Source organism: Pongo pygmaeus, chromosome X (genome assembly GCF_028885625.2).
Source record: "Pongo pygmaeus isolate AG05252 chromosome X, NHGRI_mPonPyg2-v2.0_pri, whole genome shotgun sequence".
Lineage (NCBI taxonomy): Eukaryota > Metazoa > Chordata > Mammalia > Primates > Hominidae > Pongo > Pongo pygmaeus.
Window position 1 is genome coordinate 24,299,237 of NC_072396.2, and position 25,700 is coordinate 24,324,936.

A 25,700-nucleotide genomic window follows, 5' to 3' on the forward strand; every position below is an offset into this window, starting at 1 on the left:
GCAACCTCCGCTTCCCGGGTTCAAGTGATTCTCTTGCCTCAGCCTCTCGAGTAGCTAGGATTACAGGCGTACACCACCATGCCTGGCTAAAATTTTTGTATTTTTAGTAGAGACGGGTTTCACCATGTTGGCCAGGCTGGTCTCAAACTCCTGACCTCAGGTGATCCACCTGCCTCAGCCTCCCAAAGTCCTGGGATTACAAGCATGAGCCACCACGCATGGCTCTCCCACTAATTTTTTGTATTTTTAGTCTAGACGAGGTTTCACCATGTTGGCCAGGCTAATTTTGAACTCCTGACCTCAAGTGATCTGCTCGCCTCAGCCTCCCAAAGTACTAGGATTACAGGTGTAAACCACTGTGCCCAGCCACTTCTACAAAAGTTATAAAGCCCATAATACATGTCCATTACTTTCACCCTCGATAGTTAAATATCTTTTATAGATGTTAAAAACAAGAAAAATATATTTTCTATTTACCCACACATTTGCCATTTCTGGTGCTCCTCATTCCTTTGGGTAAATTCCAGTGTCCATCTGGTATAGTTTTCCGTCAGTCTGAACAACTTCCTTTAGCATTTCTTGTAGTACAGTTTTAGTGATGAATTCTTTCGCCTTTAGCTTTCCTGAAATATGAATCCATTTTTGGGTTATGCCTTCATTTTTGGAGAACATTTTCACTGGATATAAAATTCTAGGCTGGCAGTGTTTTTCTTTCAGCTCATTAAAGATGTCATTCCACCATCTCTGGTTTGCATTGTTTTTGATGAGAAACCAGCCATCAGTCTCATCTTTAAAATTTTCTCTCAATCAGGCCAGGTGTGTTGGCTCATGCCCGTAATCCCAACACTTTGGGAGGCTAGGGTGAGTGGATCACTTGAGGTCGGTAGTTCAAGACCAGCCTGGCCAACATGGTGAAACCCTGTCTCTACTAAAAATACAAAAATTAGCCAGTGATGGTGGCACATGCCTGTAATCCCAGCTCCTCAGGAGGCTGAGGCAGGAGAATCACTTGAGCCTGGGAGGCAGAGGTTGCAGTGAGCCAAGATCGCACCACTGCACTCCAGCCTGGGTGACAGAGCAAGACTCCATCTCAAAAAAAAAAGAAAAAAAAGAAAAAGAAAAATTCTCTAATCACTGGTTTTCAGAAATTTGATTCTGAAATGCCTTGTGGTTTCCTTTGTGTTTATGCAGCTTGGGATTCACTGGAATTCTTAGATGTGTTAATTTATAGTCTTCAATAAATTTGGCACATTCCAAATGTAGAATAAGAATTACAAAATTGAGAATTGTGTTGCACTAATATATATTACAGAAGGTAAAGAGTGCTTAACTACTATTCACAGGTCCTTAAATTTGTTTTTTGTTGTTGTTGTTGTTGTTTTTTGAGACGGAGTCTCGCTCTGTTGCCCAGGCTGGAGCGCAGTGGCATGAGCTTGGCTCACTGCAAGCTCCACCTCCGGGGTTCATGCCATTCTCCTGCCTCAGCCTCCCGAGTAGCTAGGACTACAGGTGCCCGCCACCACACCGGCCTAATTTTTTTTGTATTTTTTAGTAGAGACGGGGTTTCAACGTGTTAGCCAGGATGGTCTCGATCTCCTGACCTCATGATCCGACCGCCTCAGCCTCCCAAAGTGCTGGGATTACAGGCATGAGCCACCGCACCCAGCCCTATTTTTGTTTTTAACCATGGCTTCAGAGACTAGGTACTGAAAGAAAGTTTGGGAAAATTTAGCAAGAAATAGGTTTCTGACATTTTTTTTAAAAAAGGAAAAAATATAGAAAGTCTGGGAAATGGTAATGTCTGCTGTCCTGTCCAGATTCTAAGCATTATAACTGCATAATTTCCTCCTATCTGGTATCTGTAAAATATCTATAAAAAGAACAAAGGGCCAGGTACAGTGGCTCACGCCTGTAATCTCAGCACTTTGGGAGGCCAAGGCAGGCAGATCACTTGAGGTCAGGAGTTCGAGACCAGCCTGGCCACCATGGTGAAACCCTGTCTCTACTAAAAATACAAAAATTAGGCAGGCGTGGTGGTGCACACCTGTAATCCCAGCTACTCGGGAGGCTGAGGCAGGAGAATTGCTTGAACCCGGGAGGTGGAGTTTACAGTGACACAAGATCGTGCCACTGTGCTCCAGCCTGGGTGACAGAGCAAGACTCCGTCTCAAAAAATAAAAATAAAAAGAACAAGGAAGAAAAGTTGTGTGAATTGATATATTCTGAATCATTTTCTCCTACTTTCTTTTGAACATTTTCTCCTACTTTCATCTTTTCTGTAAGCTTGCTTCTTTAAAAAAAAATCTCCAAGTGTAGATTATAGTTGAATGCTATTTAGGTCATGAATAAGGTCCACTTCTAAAGTGAGACAGACTTGTAAATAATTTACCCAGATGATGTGTTCTGGATTGAACCCTGTTCACAAGGTGTCTGGCCAGGCAGATAAAATGCTCCAAGCAAAGTGCAGTGGGGTTTACAATACTGATTATCCATACTCTAATGATTCCTGATTCTATGACTATTGAGCCATACCTCATTGGTTGGCAAACAAGAATCATTACACATTTATTATTCATGAGGAAGATCAATGCTTCATGCCAAAGGTCAATGAATAAGAGAACGGTCCTGTGTAAGGGCAGGATAAAACAACTTTAGGGCCCCATTAGGCCATTCGCAGCTGTTCTTCCTAACCCAAAAATAGTTGGAATCCTTATATCGCCAGGTAGCCAGAAAGGAACAAACATTTAGAGGGTGTCCTGTTATATTCTAGGCATTCTACAAAGGGCTTTACAACATCATTTAGTATTTACAACCCTAGGAGGAGGAAGCTATTATTATTCACTTCATTTTACACACAATCACACTCAAATTCAAGTACCTTGTCTAAAATCACACAGCTGGTAACTGGCAGCACGGAGATTTGCATCTAAATGTGCCTGGCCAAAAAAAAAAAAAAAAAAAAAAAAACCCTGCTTTTTCCACCACACAAGTACACTTAGCTCCACTTTCCTAAAAGGACTTACTGAGTCAACTACCCTTTGGCATCATGCCAAAAGGCTGGCATTCTCTAAGTCACTTGTATGGATTGGAAAATCCATAATCCCTGTCTGAGGATAAGTGTGTATTCTATCTATGAGGGAAGAACATAAATGAAGAGATGTGGACCATTTTTTTTAAAGTGAAGGCAAGTTTAGTTTGTTTTTGTTTTCGTTTGATTTTGTTTTTTAGACAGAGTCTCACTCTGTCACCCAGGCTGGGGTGCAGTAGCACAATCTCGGTTCACTGCAACCTTCACCTCCCAGGTTCAAGCCATTCTCCTGCCTCAGCCTCCTGAGTAGCTGGGATTACAGGCATATGCCACCACACCCGGCGAATTTTTGTATTTTTAGTAGAGATGGCATTTCACCATGTTGACCAGGCTGGTCTTGAACTCCTGACCTCAAGTGATCTGCCCACCTCCACCTCCCAAAGTGTTGGGATTACAGGCACGAGTCACCACACCCAGCCTTGAAAGCAAGTTTATTAGGAAAGTAAAGGAATAAAGAATGGCCACTCCACAGGTAGAGCAGCCAGTAGACCATTTTCAAAGTATTGGGATAGCGCTCATCTCAGAAAGAAATGATGGTATTGTGATGCCTCACCTTTACCAACTAGATTCACCAACCAGTGAGATCTGCCTCAATCATCGTAGAATCAGGAATCATCATCTCAGAGTCATTCTGAGATGATTCATCATAGAATTGGGAATCATCTCAGAGTCATTATCAGAGTCTCAGATCATCAGTATTATAATCCCTATTGCACTTTCCTTGAAGCATTTTATCTTCCTGACAGGACATCATCTGTTCCTGTGAGTAGAAAAATCCTACGGTCTCTGCAATTCTCCTTCTGTGAAGAGGCCTGGATGGAGGCAGCTTCCTGCAGCCTCTCAGGGTGGCAGGGATCTCCTAGCATGTTCATTGTGTCACGGGATCCTTCGGGTGTTGCTTTTCCAGCTAGAAAGCTCTGTGACCAGTGGTGCCTTTGCCTGAGTTTTGATCAGGCCCGCTAGAGTTGTTCCACTGACGTGGCCTGGCAGGCTGTGCTCAGTTCATGCTACCAGCCAGGATTCCACGTCTGCCAAGGGTGAGCCAGGCACGGAACAGCGAGTGGTGTGCAGGCGAACGAACGCAGGGTCTGGCCACTGCGCACAGCCACACACACCAGCTGCTGCAGCTGGGCAGGCAGCTCCAGGCGCTGGCAAAGGTGCCAGTTCCATGCAAGTCTGCAGCTGGATCTGATGAACCACAAGCGGCTTCTGCTGTAGGCACCTGTGTCTGGACAAGAGGAATGCAGTGGTGCCCGGAAGTTTGAAGATATCAGAAACCGCAGAGCCCCAAAGAGGGTGTCACAGCCCTGGCTCAGGGAGCCCCTAGGTCTGGGCTCCCTGAAGGGCCACAGCACTTCTCTCCTTCACATCACCTGCAACGTGGCAAGTCGCGGGGGCGTGGAGAGGGGAGGAGGGCGTGTTTCAGCCCTGTTTGTGTTACTGCTCTTTCAGTTCCGCCATTCAGTGGGTCCTGAGTTCTCGTCCCACATCCAGGAAGAATGAGGTACACGGGCAACTAGAGGGTGAGCAAGGCTGAGAGGAGCCTTACTGAGTGACAGAACAGCTCTCGGGAAACTTGAAGTGGGTAGGTAGCTCCTTTCCACAAGCAGGTTGTCCCAGTAAGTGTCCAGCTCTCAGTGGAGAAGAGACCCAGAGTGGGTAGCTCCCTTCTTCAGGCAGGTTGTCTTGATGAGTCGAGGAGACCTGAATTGGGTAGCTCCTTCCCACAGCTGGTAGTCCCAGCGTCTGTGAGTCTGGCTAGGCTCAGAAGGGAGGAAGTGCATGCTGATTGGTCCATGGGTGGCCATGGGCTGACCCGGAAAAATCACCATAAGTTCTCACTCCGGGCCACAGACTTCACCCGGGACTGACAGCCCAGCCCCTGGGCTTCAGGCCTGCCTGGCTTGATGGTGGGGCTTTACCGGGGACCCACCTCTTTCTGCCCAGGAGCCTGTCTGCCTCCTGCCACCATCAATCATGTCGTCCCCAGCGCCTGGGCTGTTCCTGCAGAGGAGTACCGGCAGCCCACACCGAGTGCCCTCAGCTCCCCCACTGCACGCCGCCAGCCTCCCTCCTGTGCTTCTCAGTGCCTAAAGTCTAGAGGGGGCCAAGGTGGCAGGGGGCTGGCATGTCAGCAGCGCCCCAGGCGCTGTCTAGCTGGGTCTAGACAGCGCTTGGGCTCAGCCACAACTTTGCTCCACCCCAGAGTGGGCTCCAGGAGCAAGGAGAAGCCAGGCAGCGGGAGCAGGCACTTCCAAGCCTGTGGGGCAGGGGGTCTTCCCAGCCCCCGAGAGCACAGGGATGTCCAGGTCTGCAGCTGTGGCTGGGTGGTTGCAGCTGTGCCGGAAAGCGTGAGGCTCCCACTCCGCCAACTCAGAAGAGCGTGGGGCTCCGGCCAGCTCCACGGAGCACGCAGACCCCACCGTGCCTCCCACACTACAGCTGGCATCTTCGCAGTAGCCGCTCCAGACAGGCCACTGCTGCCATCAATTGTTTACTTGTCTTAAACTGCAGGTGTTCATAACCCATATTGCAGAGCTCTACTTATCAGTCCTATCCTTGTGACTGGGGACAGGGATGCAAAGCAGAGGAGAAAGGCTTACGAAGAGGAAGAGGTTGAGGAGACTGGAACTGTCAAGAGCACTCCCTGTTGTAATTAAAACAAGACGTGTGCTAGTGAAACAATTTGTAAGAAGTGGACTCAAGTGTTTTGATTGTTTACAGATTTTTGCCCAAGTTCCAGCCCTAGGAGAATATTTCATATAACATCTGTTTTCTTAGAGAGAATAAATTTTTTTCTTGAGACGGAGTCTCGCTCTGTCGCCCAAGCTGGAGTGCAGTGGCGCGATCTCGGCTCACTGCAACCTCTGCCTCCTGGGTTCAAGTGATTCTCCCGCCTCAGCCTCCCGAGTAGCTGGGACTACAGGAGCACGCTAGGACACCCAGCTAATTTTTTTTGTATTTTAAGTAGAGATGGAGTTTCACCATGTTGGCCATGATGGCCTCGATCTCTTTTTTGTTTTGTTTTGTTTTGTTTTTTTGAGACGGAGTCTCGCTCTGTCGCCCAGGCTGGAGTGCAATGGCGTGATCTCAGCTCACTGCAACCTCCGCCTCCCGGGTTCAAGCCATTCTCCTGCCTCAGCCTCCCGAGTAGCTGGGATTACAGGCGCCGCCACTATGCCCGGCTAATTTTTTGTATTTTTAGTAGAGATGGGGTTTCACCATGTTGGCACTATGTTGGTCTTGAACTCCTGACCTCGTGATCCGCCCATCTCGGCCTCCCAAAGTGCTGGGATTACAGGCGTGAGCCACTGCACCCGGCCACGTCTGTTTTTTTTATTTACCATTTCTGCCAGAAAATCTATGAGGGTCATAATTTCACAGTAGTACGGTAAAAGATTTCTTGACTTCAAAGTCAGTAAACCAGCCAGGCATGGTGGCTCACGCCTGTAATCCCAGCACTTTGGCAGGCAGAGGCAGGCAGATCACTTGAGGTCAGGAGTTTGGGACCAGCCTGGCCAATATGGCAAAAACCCGTCTCTACTAAACATACAAAAAATTAGCTGGGGATGGTGGCATGTGCCTGTAATCCCAGCTACTAAGGAGGCTGAGGCAGGAGAATCGCTTGAACCTGGGAGACAAAAGTTGCAGTGAGCTGAGATCGCGCCACCACACTCCAGCCTGGTGGACAGAGCCAGACTCCATCTCAAAAAAAAAAAAGTCAGTAAATCTCAGCTGTATTTCTCACTCTCTTTCTTTTTTAATGAGGTTCTTTTTTCCTTTCTTTTCTTTCTTTTTTTTTTTTTTTTTTTTTGAGACGGAGTTCCGATCCTGTTGCCCAGGCTGGAGTGCAATGGCACGATCTCGGCTCACCGCAACCTCCACCTCCCGGGTTCAAGCGATTCTCCTACCTCAGCCTCCTGAGTAGCTGGGATTACAGGCATGTGCCACCACGTCCGGCTAATTTTTTGTATTTTTAGTAGAGACGGGGTTTTTCCATGTTGGTCAGGCTGGTCTCGAACTCCCGACCTCAGGTGATTCATCCGCCTTGGTCTCCCAAAGTGCTGGGATTACAGGCATGAGCCACTGCTCCTGGCCTTTTTAATGAGGTTTCTAGTCAACTATCTGCCACTTTCTAGCTGGGTGACCTGGGACAATACCTTCTCTGGGCTTCAGTTTTCTTAGCTTTTAGATGAGGGATGTGGACTACAGAATTACTTTCTATGCTTCTAAGATAACAGAAATCTCAACAGTAGAGGATGTAAGACTTTGAAGAAAACCCTTATACTTCCAGATCATATTCATCCAGACCAGTTTTACTTAAACAGCTGGTTTTATTACCAGTTTTCCCTGAAGCTCTAGAACGGAAATGTACAATTAATCTCTCCTTTTTGGAGTACAACAAATATTTTCTAATTTAATAGACTCCAGATAAGAAAGCAGGACATACATAAAAAATAAGTAACAATACATGGTAATTAGGATTAAATGAGGCCGGGGCCAGGCACGGTGGCTCACACCTGTAATCCCAGCACTTTGGGACGCCAAGGCGGGAGGATCACTTGGGGTTAGCAGTTTGAGACCATACTGGCCAACTTGGTGAAACCCCGTCTCTACTAAAAATACAAAAATTAGCCGGGTGTGGTGGTGCATGCCTATAATCCCAGCTACTCAGGAAGCTGAGGCAGGAGAATTGCTTGAACCCGGGAGGCGGAGGTTGCAGTGAGCGGAGATCCTGCTACTGCACTCTAGCCTGGGTGACAGAGCGAGACTCCATCTGAAAAAAAAAAAAAAAAAAAAAAAAAAAAAACTAAATGAAATCTCATTTGTAAAATGCCAAACAAGGAATACCACTCACAGTAGGCACAAAGAAATGGAAGAAATGCTGGTTGCATATTTTGTTTTTCCTCTGCTGTAGTACCCTCCTATAATTAATCTCATAAGGAGACACTAAAATGTACTACACTTCTCTCAGTTCTATGGTTCTGGGTCCCCTTTTGATCTTCTTGCACCCTTCCCCTACCTCCATCATCCTCCCAAAAGGAATGACTCACCCCAACATCCTCCACCTCCAGAATGAGTTTTCAGGTAATAACTTCTGTTGTTGCCAGCAGACTATGCCAAACATTCACTCACACCAGGGCCAGAACCTTGGTCTGTTCCTTGTTCCTCAGGCCAGAGGCTGCTTGGGTGCGGGGTACTCTCGTGTTTCCTTCTTTGAAGCATCCTCTATTTTCCTGGATTCACTGTTAACATTTAATTGCCAGTTGACAAATGGTACAAAGGTTGGTAAGCTGGATTTTGAACTTTAAAATCTACTGCATGTACCCAGAGGCCACAGAGAAAAGAGGGGGTATCTTATGCTTTGTGCACTAACAGGCAATTATTTACTATGATCTTCCTATTGAGTAACCTCTATACCTAGATTCAAAGAGCTGATACTTGTTTTTTGTTGTTGTTGTTGTTTTGAGATGGAGTCTCACTCTGTCACCCAGGCTGGAGTGCAGTGGCAAGATCTCGGTTGACTGCAACCTCCACCTCCTGAGTTCAAGCAATTCTCCTGCCTCAGCCTCCCGAGTAGCTAGCATTACAGGTGCCTGCTACCATGCTTAGCTAAATTTTGGTGGTTTGTTTTTTTTTTTTTTTTTGAGATGGAGTCTCGCTCTGTCACCCAGGCTGGAGAGCAATGGCATGATCTGGGCTCACTGCAAGCTCCTCCTCCCAGGTTGAAGTGATTATCCTGCCTCAGCCTCCCTAGTAGCTGGGATTACAGGCATGCACCACTACACCCAGCTAATTTTTGTGTTTATAGTAGATACAGGGTTTTGCCATGTTGGCCAGGCTTGTCTCAAACTGACCTCAAGTGATCCACCAACCTGGGCCTCCCAAAGTGCTGGGATTAAAGGCATGAGCCATGGCGCCCACCCAAAAGTTGATACTTTAGGAGGCCTAAGGATGGTTGACTGCACTTTTCAGATACCCTAAGTATTTATAAGGAGTTAAAGGCTTGATCTCTGAGCTGAGTGATAGGCAGTAGTCTTCCTTTTAGACACAGTCTCAGGAGGGGAGAGAGGAAGGGCTGCCCGGAGGAGGTAGGTCACACGGAATGGGTTACGAATCGTGTATCTGCCCCTCAGTTCTAATTGTACCTGTCCTTTTTCTCCAGAAGGCTGGATCCTTTCCGACTAAAACCAGTACCTTAAGGGCTTGTAATATTGAACTGTGAGTCCCCAGAGGGCAGGTACTATGCCATATTTATTTTGGCACTCTCCAAGCACAATGCTTGGCAGGAAACAGACCTTAGTAAGTTTTGGCTATGCCAGACACGGTGGCTCAGGCCTGTAATCCCAGCATTTTTGGGGGCCAAGGTGGGCGGATCACGTAAGGCCAGGAGTTTGAGAACATCCTGGCCAACACAGAGAAATCCTGTCTCGGCTGGGTGCGGTGGCTCACGCCTGTAATCCCAGCACTTTGGGAGGCCAAAGCGGGTATATCACCTGAGGTCAGGAGTGTGGGACCAGCCTGGCCAACACGGTGAAACCCCACCTCTACTAAAAATACAAAAAATTAGCCGGGCGTGGTGGCAGGTGCCTGTAATCCCAGCTACTCAGGCAGCTGAGGCAGGAGAATCGCTGGAACCTGGGAGGTGGAGGTTGCAGTGAGCCAAGATCACGCCACTGCACTCCAGCCTGGGCAACAAGGCCGAAACTCCATCTCAAAAAAAAAAAAAGAAAGAAATCCTGTCTCTACCAAAAAATACAAAAATTTTCCAGGTGTGGTAGCGCATGCCTGTAGTCCCAGCTACTCAGGAGGCTGAGGCAGGAGACTTGCTTGAACCCAGGAGGCAGAGGTTGCAGTGAGACGAGATCCACGTCACCGAACTCCAACCTGGGCAACAGAGTGAGAGGCCTGTCTCAAAAAGAAAGAGAGTATTGGTTAAAGGTTGAATTAAAAGTAGGCTTTTACTGCCCTTTAAATGTTTGGCATCAGTTCTGGGAGCCAGGAATAAATAAATAAATAAATAAATAAATAAATAAATGTATGGCTGACAGACTCCATGGTGGCCTTCGTGATCCTGCCTCCTGGCGTTCATGCCTTTGTGTGATACCTTCCCCTCGAGTGGTGACAGGACCTGTGACTTGATTCTAACCGATATGGTATAAGTGATAGGATGTTACTCCCATGATTATGTCACATGATGTAAGATTCTCTCTTGGCAGGAAACAAAAGCAAAAAATAGACAAGTGGAACTACATCAAACTTAAAAACTTTTGTGCAGCCGGGCGCGGTGGCTCCCGCCTGTAATCCCAGCACTTTGGGAGGCCGAGGTAGGTGGATCACCTGAGATCAGGAGTTGGAGACCAGCCTGCCAACATGGTGAAACCCTGTCTGTACTAAAAATACAAAAAGTTAGCCAGGTGTTGTGGCGGGCACCTGTAATCCCAGCTACTCGGGAGGCTGAGGCAGGAGAATCGCTTGAACCTGGGAGTTGGAGGTTGCAGTGAGCCGAGATCACGCCATTGCACTCCAGCCTGGGCAACAAGAGTGAAACTCTCGAAAATTCATGAAGGGAGGAAAATACTCAGTGAAGGGAGTACAGCATAACCAGCCCAGAGAAAGAAACCAGAAAGTTCAGTGCCTCAGTTTCCTCATCTGTGAAATGTATCAAGGAGCCAGACCTGAGCCCCTCTGGGGCAGAGACTATTATTTTCACTCTTATGGCTCCAGCATCTAGCAGAGTGTCTCTCACAGAGTTGCACTTGATAAAGCACTTTTTTGTTGTTGGTTTTTGTTTGTTTGTTTTTGGCATAGGATCTCACTCTGTTGTCCAGGCTCGAGTGCAGTGGCATGATCTCAGCTCACTGCAACCTCCACCCCCTGGGTTCAAGCGATTCTCATGTCTCAGCCTTCTGAGTACCTGGGACTACAGACACGTACCACCATGCCCGGCTAATTTTTGTATTTTTAGTAGAGACGGGGTTTCGCCATGTTGGCCAGGCTGATCTCCAACTCCTGACCTCAAGTGATCCGCCCGCCTCGGCCTCCCAAAGTGCTGGGATTACAAGCGTGAGCCACCGCGCCCAGCTGATAATGTGTGTTTTGACATGACCGTGGTGGCATATGAACAAGATGGTTTGGGACTTGTTTATCCAGGAATAAAGTTCATGTTAGCAAGCAGTGAATCTCCCTCAGTGACTTGGGCTCAGCTTGGAACCATCCTGAGAGGCACATTATTTCTTGCAGAGTGCGTAATTGGGGTCCTCTGAAAATGAAACCAAAATGGAACTCTTGCTTATGCCACCTGCTTCTGCTGAGGGACACACAGCTCTAGTCGCCTCCAGCACAAGATTCATGTGGGGTGGTGGTAATAGTGACACTGCCAGGTCACTTAGGGAAATCTCTCGCCAGGAGATGGGCAACTGGGCCATTGATACAGTGGTACCCGGCCACCTTTCATGAGTGCCTGTAATTAAAATGACATTTTAATTAGGATTTAGATATATGATAAAATGAGACAGAAAGACAAATAAACATGTTTTCCTTTAATTTTTTGGAAATTTTCTTAGCCCCTTATAAAAGGTTTACTATGAAACTAGAAAATTCAATTTGGATAACTTAGTTTATTTTTCCCTAATTTAGTTTCATTTCTCTTTACACAAATGTCACTTCCTCTCTGTAGCTTTCCAGGCCACTATGCTGCCTCATCACCGAGACTTCACTAGCACTCCATCCTGGCAGAATTAATTGTTTACTGCTTCCTGTAGATCATGTGGCACATTATTCACTGAAGCAGTTATCACAATGTATTTGATTACATTTCTGTTTTTTTCTCTCTAGGTGGCAAATTCTCAGAAGTCAGGAACTCTCCCTGTTTGATCTTTGTAGTCTCAGGACCCAGCATAATACCTGACATATAGTAGGTGCTCAATAAATGAATTAAATGGAATTGAATTAGTATATTGGCTTTACTTATTATTTTGTTTGTTTTAGTCCCCTCCCCCCTTTACTGATTCTTTCTTTCTTTCTTTCTTTCTTTTTTTTTGGGGGGGACTGAGTCTTACTTGTTCCATCACCCAGGCTGGAGTGCAGTGGCACGATCTCAGCTCACTGCAACCTCCGCCTCCTGGCTTCAAGCAACTCTTGTGCCTCAGCCTCCCAAGTAGGTGAGATTACAGGGATGCGCCACCATGCCTGGCTAATTTTTGTATTTTTGGTGAAGACGAGTTTTCACCATGTTGGCCAGGCTGGTCTCAAACCCCTGGCCTTAAGTGATCTGCCCAGCTTAGCCTCCCAAAGTGCTGGGATTACAGGCGTGAGCCACTGCACCCAGCCTGATTATTTTCAAAGAATTGGAGATAGAGTGCATCAGAAAAAATTCTATATTCATTATCTTTACTTTCTGTTGCTCAGACTATATGAGCCTCTTGGCCAAATAAAAGCCATTTATGGAACTGGTTTGCAGATGATTCTGAAAAGAGGCTGAGAGGAGAGAGATTAGGGAGGAAAAAACTCCTTGTGGGATAGGGTCAGAATTCAAAGAGAAAATGGAGAATTAAAGACAAATTCAACTGAATTCTAATAAGATCAGGTGTAGAATCATAAACCTGAGGACAACCTAGGTATATAAACGCAAGACATGGACCAGGCATGGTGGCCCACACCTGTAATCCCAGCACTTTGGGAGGCCGAGGTGGGAGGAACGCTTGAGCCCAGGAATTTGAGACCAGCTTGGGCAGCATAGTGCGACCCCATCTCTTCAAAAAGTAAAATATTAGCTGGGTATGGTGGGAGATACTTTTTCTTTTTTTTGTGACAAAGTCTCGCTCTGTCACCAGGCTGGAGTGCAGTGGCATAGTCTTTGCTCACTACAACCTCCACCTCCCAGGTTCAAGCTATTCTCCTGCCTCAGCCTCCCAAGTAGCTGGGACGACAGGTGTGCACCTGTCACACCTCGCTAATTTTTGTATTTTTAGTAGAGACGGGGTTTCACCATGTTGGCCAGGATGGTCTCGATCTCTTGACCTTGTGATCTGCCTGCCTCGGCCTCCTAAAGTGCTGGGATTACAGGTGTGAGCCACCGCGCCCAGCCAGGTGGCACATACTTATAGTCTCAGCTACATGGGAGGCTGAGTTGAGAGGATTGTTTGAGTGCAGGAGTTCAAAGCTGCAGCGAGCTATGATTGCACCTCTGCACTCCAGCCTTGGAGACAGAGTGAGACCCTGACTCAAAAAAAAAGGAATAAACCCAAACCCAAGATGCGCAGGAGTGGCATTTCAGAAGCTAAGTTCTAGGAGTCATGTGATCCTCCTACCTCAGCCTCCCAAGTAGCTGGGACTACAGATATGTACCACCATGTCCAGCTAATTTTTGTGTTTTTTGTAGAGGTGGGGTTTTGCCATGTTGCCCAGGCTGGTCTCAAACTCCTGGGCTCAAGCAATCCACCCGACTAGACCTCCCAAAATGCTGGGATTACAGGCGTGAGCCATGGCTCCCACCAACAGCTGATACTTTAGGAGGCCTAAGGATAGTTGACTGCACTTTTCAGATATCCTAAGTATTTATAAGGCGTTAAAGGCTTGATCTCTGAGCTGAGTGATAGGCAGTAGTCTCTCTTTTAGACACAGTCTCAGGAGGGGAGAGAGGAAGGGCTGCCTGGAGGAGGTAGGTCACACGGAATGGGTTACAAATCGTGTATCTGCCCCTCAGTTCTACTTGTACCTGTCCTTTTTCTCCAGAAGGCTGGATGCTTTCCTACCAGAACCAGTACCTTAAGGGTTTGTAATATTGAACTGTGAGTCCCCAGAGGGCAGGTACTATGCCATATTTATTTTGGCACTTCCCAAGCACAATGCTTGGTAGGAAACAGACCTTAATAAGTTTTGGCTAGGCCAGGCGCGGTGGCTCACGCCTGTAATCCCAGCACTTTGGGAGGCCGAGGCAGGTGGATCACCTGAGGTCAGGAGTTGAAGACCAGCCTGGCCAACATGGTGAAACCCCATCTCTACTAAAATACAAAAACTAGCCAGGCATGGTGGCATGCGCCTATAATCCTGGCTACTCAGGAGGCTGCGGCAGGAGAATTGCTTGAGCCTGAGAGGCAGAGGTTGCAGTGAGCTAAGATCGTGCCACTGCACTCCAGCCTGGGCGACAGAGCTAGACTCCATCTCCAAAACAAAAAAAAAACACCCAAAACAACAAATAACACAATTTAAAAATGGATGAAGGAGGCTGGGCACAGTGGCTCACGCCTATAATCCCAGCACTTTGGGAGGCCGAGGGAGGCGGATCACTTGAGGCCAGAAGTTTGAGACCAGCCTGGCCAACATAGCTAAACCCCCTTCTTTATTAAAAATACAAAAAGTTAGCCAGGCATTGTGGCATGCACCTATAATCTCAGCTACTTGGGAGGCTGAGGTAGAAGAATTACTTGTACCTGGGAGGCAGGGGCTGCAGTGAGCCAAGATCGCACCACTGCACTCCAGACAGAGCAAGACCCTGTCTCCAAAAAGAAAAAACAAAAAAATGGATGAAGGACTTAAATAGACATATCTCCAAAGAAAATGTATAAAAGGGCAACAAGCATATAAAAAGACATTAAGCATCACTAATCATCAGAGAAATGCAAATTAAAACCACAATATCACCTCACATCTATTATAACTGCCACTATTTTTTGAAAGGTGGCCAGGTGTGGTGGCTCGCATCTGTAATCTCAACACTTTGGGAGGCCTGTGTTGGAGGATTACTTGAGCCTAGGAGTTCAAGACCAGCCTGGCCAAGATAGTGAGACCCCCATCTCTACATAAAAATACTTTTAAATTTTTTTAAATTAAAGAAAGGCCAGGCATGGTAGCTCACACCTGTAATTCCAGTGCTTTGGGAGGCTGAAGTGGGAGGATTGCCTGAGCCCTGGAGTTCAGGGTTCAATGAGCTAGGATCGTGCCACTGCACTCCATCTAGCCTGGATGACAAACCAAGATCTTGTCACTTGAAAAATAAAAAAAAAATAAAAATAACCAGAAAACAAAATGACAACTGCTGGTGTAGATGTAGAGAAATTGGAACCTTTATACACTGTTGGGAATGTAAAACAGTGCGGCTGCTATGGAAAACAGCAGGGAGATTCCTCAAAAAGTTAAAAATTTAAGTAACATGATGCAGCAATCCCACTTCTGGGTATATATCCAAAAAAAAAAAAAAAAAATGAAAATAGGGCCAGGCGCGGTAGCTCACGCCTGTAATCCCAGCACTTTGGGAGGCCGAGGCAGGCAGATCACATGAGGTCAGGAGTTGGAGACCAGCCTGGCCAACATGGTGAAACCCCATCTCTACAAAAAGACAAAAATTAACCGGGCCTGGTGGTACATGCCTGTAATCCAGCTACTTGGGAGGCTGAGGCACGAGAATCACTTGAACCTGGGAAGCGGAGGTTGCAGTGAGCCAAGATCGCACCACTGCACTCCAGCCCGGGTGACAGAATGAGACTATGTCAAAAAAAAAAAAAAGTGTTCATGATAGAATGGTAGAGAGCAATGGCCCTTGGTCCAACAAAACCAGTCTTAAATCATAAACATTCATAACTCTATCATGTCCCAGCTTTAACAATTTTGTAACCCCTGTTGAGCCTCAGGTTTTGCCAACTGTAAAGACACTGCTATTACTTACTTCACAAGATAGTTGTAAGGGCCAGGCGTGGCAGCTCACACCTGTCATCCCAGCACTTTGGGAGGCTGAGGCAGGAGGAGTGCTTGAAGCCAGGAGTTCGAGGCTAGCCTAGGCAAGTTAGCAAGATCCCATCCTTACAAAAAAATTTTAAAGATTAGCCAGGCATGGCGGCTTGTGCCTGTGATCCTAGCCACTCGGGAGGTTGAGGCGGGAGGATTGCTTGAGTCCAGGAGTTGCGGTTGCAGTGAGCCATGCTTGCTTGGGCAACAGAGCAAGACCCTGTTTAAAAAAAAATAGGGCCTGGTGTGGTGACTCACGCCTGTAATCCTAGCACTTTGGGAGGCCGAGGCAGGAGGATCCCCTGAGGTCAGGAGTTCGAGATCAGCCTGGCCAACAGGACGAAACCCCGTCTCTACTAAAATTTTAAAGAAAAAAAAATTGGCCAGGTGTGGTGGCTCACACCTGTAATCCCAGCACTTTCAGAGGCCGAGGCAGGTGGATCACCTGAGGTCGGGAGTTTGAGACCAGCCTGACCAACATGGAGAATATCCGTCTCTACTAAGAACACAAAATTAGCCAGGCGTGGTGGCACATGCCTGTAATCCCAGTTACTTGGGAGGCTGAGGCAGGAGAATCACTTGAACCTGGGAGGCGGAGGTTATGGTGAGCCAAGATTGCACCATTACACTCCAGCCTGGGCAACAAGAGTGAAACTCTGTCTAAAAAATAAAAAATAAAAAAAAATTAGCTGGGTGTGGTGGCACATGCCTGTAATCCCAGCTACTCAGGAGGGTGAGGCAGGAGAATCGCTTGAACCCAGAGGGCGGAGGTTGAAGTGAGCCAAGATCACACCACTACACTTCAGCATGGGTGACAAAGCAACACTCCCTCTCAAAAAAAAAAAATTTAGGCTGGGCGTGGTGGCTGACGCCTGTAATCCTAACACATTGGCAGGCCGAGGCTGGTGGATCACTTGAGGTCAGGAGTTCAAGACCACCTTGGCCAATATGGTGAAACCCCATCTCTACTAAAAATACAAAAATTAGCTGGGTGTGGTGGCTCATTCCTGTAATCCCAGGTACTTGGGAGGCTGAGGCAGGAGAATCACTTGAACCCAGGAGGCAGAGGTTGCAGTAAGCTGAGATCATGCCACTGCACTCCAGCCTGGGCAACAGAGCGAGACTCTGTCTCAAAAAAAAAAAAATAGTTGTAAGAATCAAATGAGACAATTAAAGCAAACCGCCTAAGACAATGCCTTGGCTGATTCCCTTCCCAATACTCTTCCCCTACTCAGTCCTCCTCAGTTACAGGGATTCTCTTTCTCACAAAGATTAAATTCTGCTGTAAAAACCACACGCACATCTCTAAAAGTAATGTGTATACCCTGAGGGCTGGTTTCAAAACTTGGTCATCCTTTAAAACCTCCAAGTACCTAGCACAAGACTCAGTAAAGACATGTTCATCTGCCGACTCACTAACCAAATAAAAGTTTTCCAAATGCTAGACAGTTAATCCCTTTTCTCACGCCATTTTCCCCCCTGCTGTTCAGGAGCTGTATATGCCATTTTAAATATAAATTCCACGCTGGACATGAGATTTCTCATGCCTGTAATCCCAGCACTTTGGGAGGCTAAGGCATGAGAATCCCTTGAAGCCAGGAGTTCAAAACCAGTCTGGGCAACACAGAAAGACCCCTATCTCATTAGCCAGGTGTTGTGGCACACGCCTATAATCCTAGCTACTTGGGAGGCTGAGGTGGGAGAATCGCTTGACCCTGGGAGGCAGAGCTTGCCTGGGTGACAGAGAAAGACTGTCTCAAAAAAAGAAAGAAAAGAAAGACTCCCATCTCTACAAAAAATTTTAAAGATTAGCCGGGCATGGTGGCACATACCTGTGGTCCCAGTTACTCAGGAGGTTGAGGTGGGAGGATCGCTTAAACCCAGGAGTTCAAGGCTGCAGTGAGCTATAATCATGCCACTGCACTCCTGCCTGGGCAACAGAGCAAGACCCTGTCTCTTAAAAAAAAAAAAAATAGGCCAGGCGCCGTGGTTCACACCTGTAATCCCAGCACTTTGGGAGACCGAGGCGGGCGGATCACCTGAGGTCAGGAGTTTGAGACCAGCCCGACCAACATGGAGAAACCCCACCTCTACTAAAAATACAAAATTAGCAGGGCATGGTGGCACATGCCTGTAATCCCAGCTACTCAGGAAGCTGAGGCAGGAGAATTGCTTGAACCTAGGAGGTGGAGGCTGCGGTGAGCTGAGATCACACCATTGCACTCCAGCCTGGGCAACAAGAGAAAACTCCGTCTCAAAAAATAATAATTTATATATATATATATATATATATATATATAAAAATGTGGTGGCTCACACCTGCAATCCCAGCACTTTGGGAGGCCAAAGCGGGTGAATCACCTGAAGTCAGGAGTTCAAGACCAGCCTGGCCCACATGGTGAAACCCCCTCTCTACCAAAAGTACAAAATTAGCTGGGCGTGGTGGCAGGTGGGAGGCTGAGGCAGGAGAATCACTTGAACCGAGGAGGCAGAGGTTGTGGTGAGCCGAGATTGTGCCACTGCACTCCAGCCTGGGCAATATAGTGAGACTCTGTTTCAAAAAAAAAAAAAAAAAAATATATATATATATATATATATATATATATATATATATATATGTAATGTTGGTTGCATCTATCCATTCATGACAATGGAAAAGCATAATGTGATTCACTGCCATGAAAAACATTCAAACTTCTTAGGGTTCTAGGCTTCTTCATGTCCACAAACACAGTCACAGTGGGCTTTTTTAGCCGTCTGTTTTGTTTCGGTTTTTTTGAGAGAGGGTCTCACTCTGTCACCCAGGCTGGAGTGCAGTGGCGCAATCATGGCTCACTGCAGCCTCGACCTCCTGGGCTCAAGTGATCCTCCCACCTCAGCCTCCCAAGTATAATAGCTGGGATACAGGCACACGCCACCACACCCAGCTAATTTTTGTATTTTTTTTGTACAGACGGAGTTTCCCTGTGTTACCCAGGATGGTCTCAAACTCCTGGGCTCAAGCGATTCATCCACCTCAGCCTCCCAAAGTGCTGGGTTTACAGGCATGAGACCCCACTCCTGGCCACCATCTGTTTTTCAGAATAGGTTCTTCTTGTCATAAGGACAAAGCAAAGCAAAAGATCATGAAACTTAAACTGGGCCAGGCACAGTGGCTTACGCCTGTAATCCCGACACTTTGGGAGGCCGAGATAGGTGGATCACCTGAAGTCAGGAGTTTGAGACTAGCCTGACCAATATGGTGAAACCCTGTCTCTATTAAAAATATAAAAATTAGCCAGGCATGGTGGCGTGTGCCTGTAGTCCCAGCTACTCGGGAGGCTGAGACAGGAGAATGATTTGAACCCGGGAGGTGGAGGTTGCAGTGAGTGGAGATCACGCCACTGCACTCCAGCCTGGGTGACAGAGCGAGACTCCATCTCAAAAAAAAAAAAAAAAAGAAAAGAAAAAAGAAACTTAAACCGGAAAAACAAACAGAAAAAATAGAATGCATTTTAATGAAACAATCACTATTCCACAATTTTTTTTTTTTTTTTTTTTTTTTTTTTTTGAGACGGAGTCTTGCCCTGTTGCCCAGGCTGGAGTGCAATGGCGCCATCTCGGCTCACTGCAACCTCCGCCTCCTGGGTTCAAACGATCTCCTGCCTCAGCCTCCTGAGTAGCTGGGATTACAGGCACTCGTCACCATGCCCAATTTTTTTTTATTATTTTTAGTAGAGACGGCGTTTTACCATGTTGGCCAGGTTGGTCTCGAACTCCTGACCTCGTGATCCACCTGCCTCTGTAGAAGGAGGGATCAGACTATCCCCAAAAGACCACCCCTAACATTCAACAAGTGATTCTCTGCCTTTGCTAGTAATATCCTGTATGTAGAAAAGAAAGCAGAAGTAGATTCTCTGTTGACCTTCCTGCCCTAGGGGGATTCCACGGGTCCTGAGTCACCCTGAGAGATTATGAAACTCAAACGTCTTTCTCAAAGATCTTTAAAAACCACTGATTCTCAACTGCCTAAGTTACAGCTACTAGTCTTTCCTGACAGTGTTGGCTAGACCTCATAGATGACCAGAAGGTCTTTTCCTCCTCTGCTTCTGTCTGAAATGTCAGGACTTAGGAGAGCTTGTTATATATTTCCTGGTAACAGTAAATTAGACTGCTATGACTAAGCACTAGTGATAGCTGCGTAGCTAAAGCAAAACCAAAGCCATCTTCTGTTTAGGTTGCTTAGTTTAATAGAATAGTGATTGTTTTGGCGGGGCGCGGTGGCTCACGCCTGTAATCCCAGCACTTTGGGAGGCCGAGGTGGGAGGAGCACTTGAGCCCAGGAGTTCGAGACCAGCCTGGGCAAGATGGTGAGGCCCTATCTCTACCAAAAAAAAAAAAAAAAAAAAAAAAAACTTATCAAGGAATCCAAAGCTCTTACCTTCGAAAATTGTAAAAAACATAGTAATACACAAGCACATATTATTTTAGTCACCAGAGCAATGACATCATCACATATTCTGTAAATGTATAATTATTTCAAAAAAAAAGTTAAAGGAAATGAAGCACAGAAGATGAATCAAGTAGGGATTACAACAACTTTCAACAGCAACCGAAGTCAGAAGACAGATATCATCAATGTGCTGAAAGAGGAAAACTTCTGAACCTCAAAATCTATAAACTGTGAAATAAACCCTTCAAGAATTTTAAGATGGGCTGGTCCAAAGGTAGTGAGTTATCTCAGTTGATTGTTCACAATCAGTTACAGATCAAACTCCTTATTTTACTCTCACTACTGCACTTGACTAGTCAAAAAAAAGAATTATAAGATGAATTAAAGACACATTCAGATAAGCAAAACTGAGAACGTTTGGCAAAAGCAGAGCTTTACTAAAGGAAATTATGAAGAATGTACCTCGGGCAGAAGGAAAGGTGTCAAGATCAAGTGTCAAGGAAGATTAGAGATTTAAGAAGGTATAAGAAGGTTAGAAAAGTACGAAAAAAATATGCTGTCATCTCTACAAACTACAAGTATAAAGAAAAAAGATTATTGGGAAATCCAAATAACCTACCTTAGGAAATTCTAAAAGAATATACGAGCTCACATTCCTTTGGTCATAAGAGCAGTGTCATCATCAGACATCAGGTCACCTCTGGAAAATTCCATTGTGAGTTTAAAAGGCAAATGACGTCTATAATTCTAAAACTAGTTCTCCCACCGAAACTCTAGAAAGGATCTTGGGACCTGCAGGTCTCTTGGATCACACTTTGAGAACTGCTGCTTTAATCTTCCTCCCATCTCCTAAGGCCAGGGATCCTGAGTTTGCTTCCCACTGGCCAGGGAGAAAAGAGCAAGGTCACTTGTCGGGGGGCTGCAGAGGGAATTCCCTTCTTTCATTTGCAAATGTTACTGGGGGACACACCGGCTCCCAGTAGGGTTTCCGCCAAGGCTCCGCGAAGCGCCACTAGACGGCGCCGCTAGCGAATCCCACAGCGCGCCCCGCTGCCCCCACTTTTGTCCTCCGGGTTCACACGGGCGCCCGGAAGAGAGGGTGGTGCCTGGGAGAGGAAACGATGCGCCCCGGGGCCGCGGCCTCATTGGATGAGAGGTTCCACCTCACGGCCCGAGGCGGGGCTTCTTTGCGCTTAAAAGCCGAGCCGGGCCAATGTTCAAATGCGCAGCTCTTAGTCGCAAGTCGACTGAGGTTTATCCGTCACTCGCCGAGGTTCCTTGGGTCATGGTGCCAGCCTGACTGAGAAGAGGCCGCTCCCGGGAGACGAATGAGGAACCACCTCCTCCTACTGTTCAAGTACAGGGGCCTGGTCCGCAAAGGGAAGAAAAGCAAAAGACGAAAATGGCTAAATTCGTGATCCGCCCAGCCACTGCCGCCGACTGCAGTGACATACTGCGGCTGATCAAGGTAGCGGAAAGCCAGAGCTCCTCCCGGGGCGTGGGGTGGAGGTGGCTCCGTTTCCCGGGGTGGGGTGATTCACGTCTTGAGGTCTCGGCCGGTGTGAGAGCCCAGCCTGTTCCCCTTTCTGCGCCCATCCCCGGCCCGGCCGCCATCCCGCCCGCCCGCCCGCCCCATTCCGTTCCCCTGAGCTGGCCGGGCCGGAGCCTCATTTTGTTTTCAATTTTTTTCTCTCCTATGTGCATTCCCCCAGGAGCTGGCTAAATATGAATACATGGAAGAACAAGTAATCTTAACTGAAAAAGGTAATTCAACAGTGGCGGGACGGGGGACAAACGTTCGGTGCCTGTCACCTTCGCCAAGGCCATTACCGTCCCTGCCCCCCCTTCTTGCAGATCTGCTAGAAGATGGTTTTGGAGAGCACCCCTTTTACCACTGCCTGGTTGCAGAAGTGCCCAAAGAGCACTGGACTCCGGAAGGTAACCCCTCTCCCTTTCCAGAAGCCAGAGAGACCGAGTGTTATGTAAGAAGTAGTGTCGGCTGTGTAGAACCACTGACTACACAGACCGAAGTTACTGAGAACTTGGACAGAAAAAATAGCCAGCAAGTGTTCAAACTACTGAGGAAAAAAAAAAATTAGATATGCTGCACTTAAGAATACTAGGGCAGGTTAAAAGAGCTGTTTAAGTAAGTATCAGAATGCTGTGGAGACTCGGAAGAGTTTAAGCTGCTTAAGTAAGTATAAGTGCTGTGGAGACCCGGAAGAGTTAGGTATAATGTCATTTGTTGTAATTCAGTTTCATAAAATGGTTCTTGTTTGACCCTAACGTAACAGTTTTTGTAATTGTGTTAAATCACATTTTTTTCTTTAATTTGTCCCAATCTTCAGGTTACAGTCTCTAGCTTCGCCATGTACATGGCCCTTCCGTGTACATGGATGGGCGGGGAGGTAACTAAAAGATCCTTTACACAATAAAGTAGATGATCATGATAAATGAGGTAAGGTCCTATTATCACACACTTCAAACACGGTAGATCAGAAACCCACTATGATACTCGCTTCCTGTCTGTTTGCTAAGGAATATAAAATGGCTAGAAAGTTTAATTTGAAACCTTTGCCTCCATTTGGAATAGTAGACACCCGTTAAGAGGGTGTCAGATGCCTTTTTTTTTTTTTTTTTTTTTTTGGCTGGTCCCTGTTGATTGGTCAGAAGACAGCTCAGCTAAAAGGGGAAGTTGTTTGGGTGGTTGCTTTTTTTCTGACGTCTGTTCCTCAGGCTACAAGAAATGAGCAGAAAACAAGGGATGAGTACTTTTTAGAGTGTGTGCATGTTACGTAATACCTGTTTCTGGGCAATGCTGCTTCTTCTGACTCAACAAATGGGGAGAGCAAATTGAAAATGCATAAATTGGAAGGCAAGTTCTGAAATTAAACGTTGTACTTTGGCCTGATGTTCTGACCTTTATTAAGGAAGCAAGAGTTTGTAAACTTCCAAATATTTACTATTCTGAACTGCCGTGTAAACCTGACGTATTCCCAAGTCAACATACCAGTATACCAATAGGATGTGAATAATGTGTGTGTTGAGTTTAAAACCATAGCAGTTTTGCTCTGGCAAGTAATGAAAGCGTTCTCGCTTCCTGAGTGTGAGCTCCAGCAGACTGCAGAGTGGCCAGTCCACAGTTGTAGCCTGACTTCATTGAGTTCTGATGTGTGCTTTTTGCAAATATATGTTCTCAGAACGGTGAGATCATCCAGCAGTGGCCTGGACTGCACTCACATAAAAATCATGAGACAGTCATGGCTACTTGTTTCTGTAATACATGCATGTGTGTTTTTTAAAACCTATGATAGGCCTCTGATTCTGCAGCTGCAATTTTATGGAATGTTTTCCTTCTCCACATCTCATGTGCTGCTCTTATTACAGGACACAGCATTGTTGGTTTTGCCATGTACTATTTTACCTATGACCCGTGGATTGGCAAGTTATTGTATCTTGAGGACTTCTTCGTGATGAGTGATTATAGAGGTACGATTGAGTTCGGAGCAGAGGGTCTGAAGAGAGTTCAGGGTTATCAATCCTTACAAAGACTTTTTAAATTGTACTTCTCTTTCTTTTTAGGCTTTGGCATAGGATCAGAAATTCTGAAGAATCTAAGCCAGGTATGTCTTAGTTTTTGGTTTCCAAATTTGTAAGTTTACTGGATTATTTTAATGATGGAATAAAAATTGGGTCTTGAAAGCAGGCTGAAATGTCACTGAGTGTGTGTTTTACTCTCTCGTAATAGGTTGCAATGAAGTGTCGCTGCAGCAGCATGCACTTCTTGGTAGCAGAATGGAATGAACCATCCATCAACTTCTATAAAAGAAGAGGTGCTTCTGATCTGTCCAGTGAAGAGGGTTGGAGACTGTTCAAGATCGACAAGGAGTACTTGCTAAAAATGGCAACAGAGGAGTGAGGAGTGCTGGCGTAGATGACAACCTCCATTCTATTTTAGAATAAATTCCCAACTTATCTTGCTTTCTATGCTGTTTGTAGTGAAATAATAGAATGAGCACCCATTCCAAAGCTTTATTACCAGTGGCGTTGTTGCATGTTTGAAATGAGGTCTGTTTAAAGTGGCAATCTCAGATGCAGTTTGGAGAGTCAGATCTTTCTCCTTGAATATCTTTCGATAAACAACAAGGTGGTGTGATCTTAATATATTTGAAAAAAACTTCATTCTCGTGAGTCATTTAAATGTGTACAATGTACACACTGGTACTTAGAGTTTCTGTTTGATTCTTTTTTAATAAACTACTCTTTGATTTAATTGTTTGGTGTAAGCATTTTTACTAATTCTTTATTTCTTACACATCTTTCTTGCTGTTGAAGACAAAAATGACCCGCAAACATCATTGGATAAACAGAATTGCTCAAAATAGTTTTTAACCCAATTTGAAGTTTTTATGGTCATGTGTTATGCTAGTATTAACAAAGTCTGAATAGAAGCCAGTTGACCAGCTGACTATCAAGGTTTTATACATAGCAACATGTAAAACCTGACTTTTTTTTTTTGAGACACAGTCTCATTCTATTGCCCAGGCTGGAGTGCAGTAGCACGATCTCAGCTCACTGCAACCTCTGCCTCCCGGGTTCAAGCAATTCTCATGCCTCAGCCTCCTGAGTAGCTGGGACTATAGGCATGTGCCACCGCACCCAGCTAATTTTTGTATTTTTAGTAAAGATGGGGCTTCGCCATGTTGGCCACGCTGGTCTTGAACTCCTGACCTCAAGTGATCCACCCACCTCAGCCTACCAAAGTGCTGGGATGACAAGGGTCAGCCATAGTGCCCGGCAAAACATGGCTTTTTACATTGATGACACCATACACTGCATCTGATGGAATTTTCTTTTTTTTTTTTTTTTTTGAGACGGAGTCTTGCTCTGTCACCCAGGCTGGGCAGTGTGGAGTGCAGTGGTGTGATCTCGGCTCACTGCAAGCTCCTCCTCCTGGGTTCACACCATTCTCCTGCCTCAGCCTCCTGAATAGCTGGGACTACAGGCGCCCGCCACCACGCCCGGCTAATTTTTTGTATTTTTTAGTACAGACGGGGTTTCACTGTGTCAGCCAGGATGGTCTCGATCTCTTGACCTCATAATCCACCTGCCTCGGCCTCCCAAAGTGCTGGGATTACAGGCATGAGCCACTGCGCCTGGCCTGACGGAATTTTCAAGAGCTGAAAACCAAGTTAGAAACTGAGGCCCACAGTGAATAAACCCATCATTATACAAGTAAAATGTGGAGATGGGATTATGAAACATTGAAAATCAAGAAAAAACATCTTGTCCCTAAAAACCTCATGCCACATAAGATTTTTTTTTTAATAGAGCCAAGGTCTCATTCAATGAATAAACTCATCATTACACAAGTAAAATGTGGAGGTGGGATTATGAAACATTGAAAATCAAGAAAAAACATCTTGTCCCCCAAAACCTCATGCCACACAAGAC

At 46.2% G+C, this 25,700-nt stretch overlaps 2 protein-coding genes and 1 long non-coding RNA gene across 3 annotated transcripts; 2 read left to right on the forward strand and 1 right to left on the reverse strand.

Moving 5' to 3' along the window:
* Nucleotides 1-477: 477 nt before the first annotated feature.
* On the reverse strand, nucleotides 478-21,342 carry LOC134739002 (uncharacterized). The gene is made up of 4 exons (XR_010125361.1): nucleotides 20,866-21,342; nucleotides 8,143-8,334; nucleotides 3,642-5,735; nucleotides 478-623 (listed from the first exon to the last, which is right to left on the reverse strand). It is a non-coding gene; the product is annotated as an uncharacterized LOC134739002 (long non-coding RNA).
* A 93-nt stretch (nucleotides 21,343-21,435) lies between these two features.
* SAT1 (spermidine/spermine N1-acetyltransferase 1) lies at nucleotides 21,436-24,519 on the forward strand. Its single transcript, XM_054472078.2, has 6 exons — nucleotides 21,436-21,714; nucleotides 21,959-22,010; nucleotides 22,101-22,184; nucleotides 23,634-23,735; nucleotides 23,829-23,869; nucleotides 23,995-24,519. The coding sequence occupies exons 1-6, from the start codon at nucleotides 21,649-21,651 to the stop codon at nucleotides 24,163-24,165; spliced, it is 516 nt and encodes a 171-aa protein (XP_054328053.1). The 5' UTR covers nucleotides 21,436-21,648; the 3' UTR covers nucleotides 24,166-24,519.
* Nucleotides 21,575-21,664, forward strand: LOC129024838 (uncharacterized). Its single transcript, XM_055019508.1, has one exon. It carries the CDS (start codon nucleotides 21,575-21,577, stop codon nucleotides 21,662-21,664), a length of 90 nt encoding a protein of 29 aa, XP_054875483.1.
* Nucleotides 24,520-25,700: the final 1,181 nt, after the last annotated feature.

What these genes read in the sequence shown, in the direction of transcription:
- LOC129024838 (XM_055019508.1), top strand. Translation starts at nt 21,575, where the DNA reads ATGAGGAACCACCTCCTCCTACTGTTCAAGTACAGGGGCCTGGTCCGC.
- SAT1 (XM_054472078.2), top strand. Translation starts at nt 21,649, where the DNA reads ATGGCTAAATTCGTGATCCGCCCAGCCACTGCCGCCGACTGCAGTGAC. An exon ending in AGAGCACTGGACTCCGGAAG is followed by an intron (nt 22,185 to 23,633) that starts GTAACCCCTCTC and finishes CTCTTATTACAG; the next exon opens with GACACAGCATTGTTGGTTTT. An exon ending in CGTGATGAGTGATTATAGAG is followed by an intron (nt 23,736 to 23,828) that starts GTACGATTGAGT and finishes CTTTCTTTTTAG; the next exon opens with GCTTTGGCATAGGATCAGAA.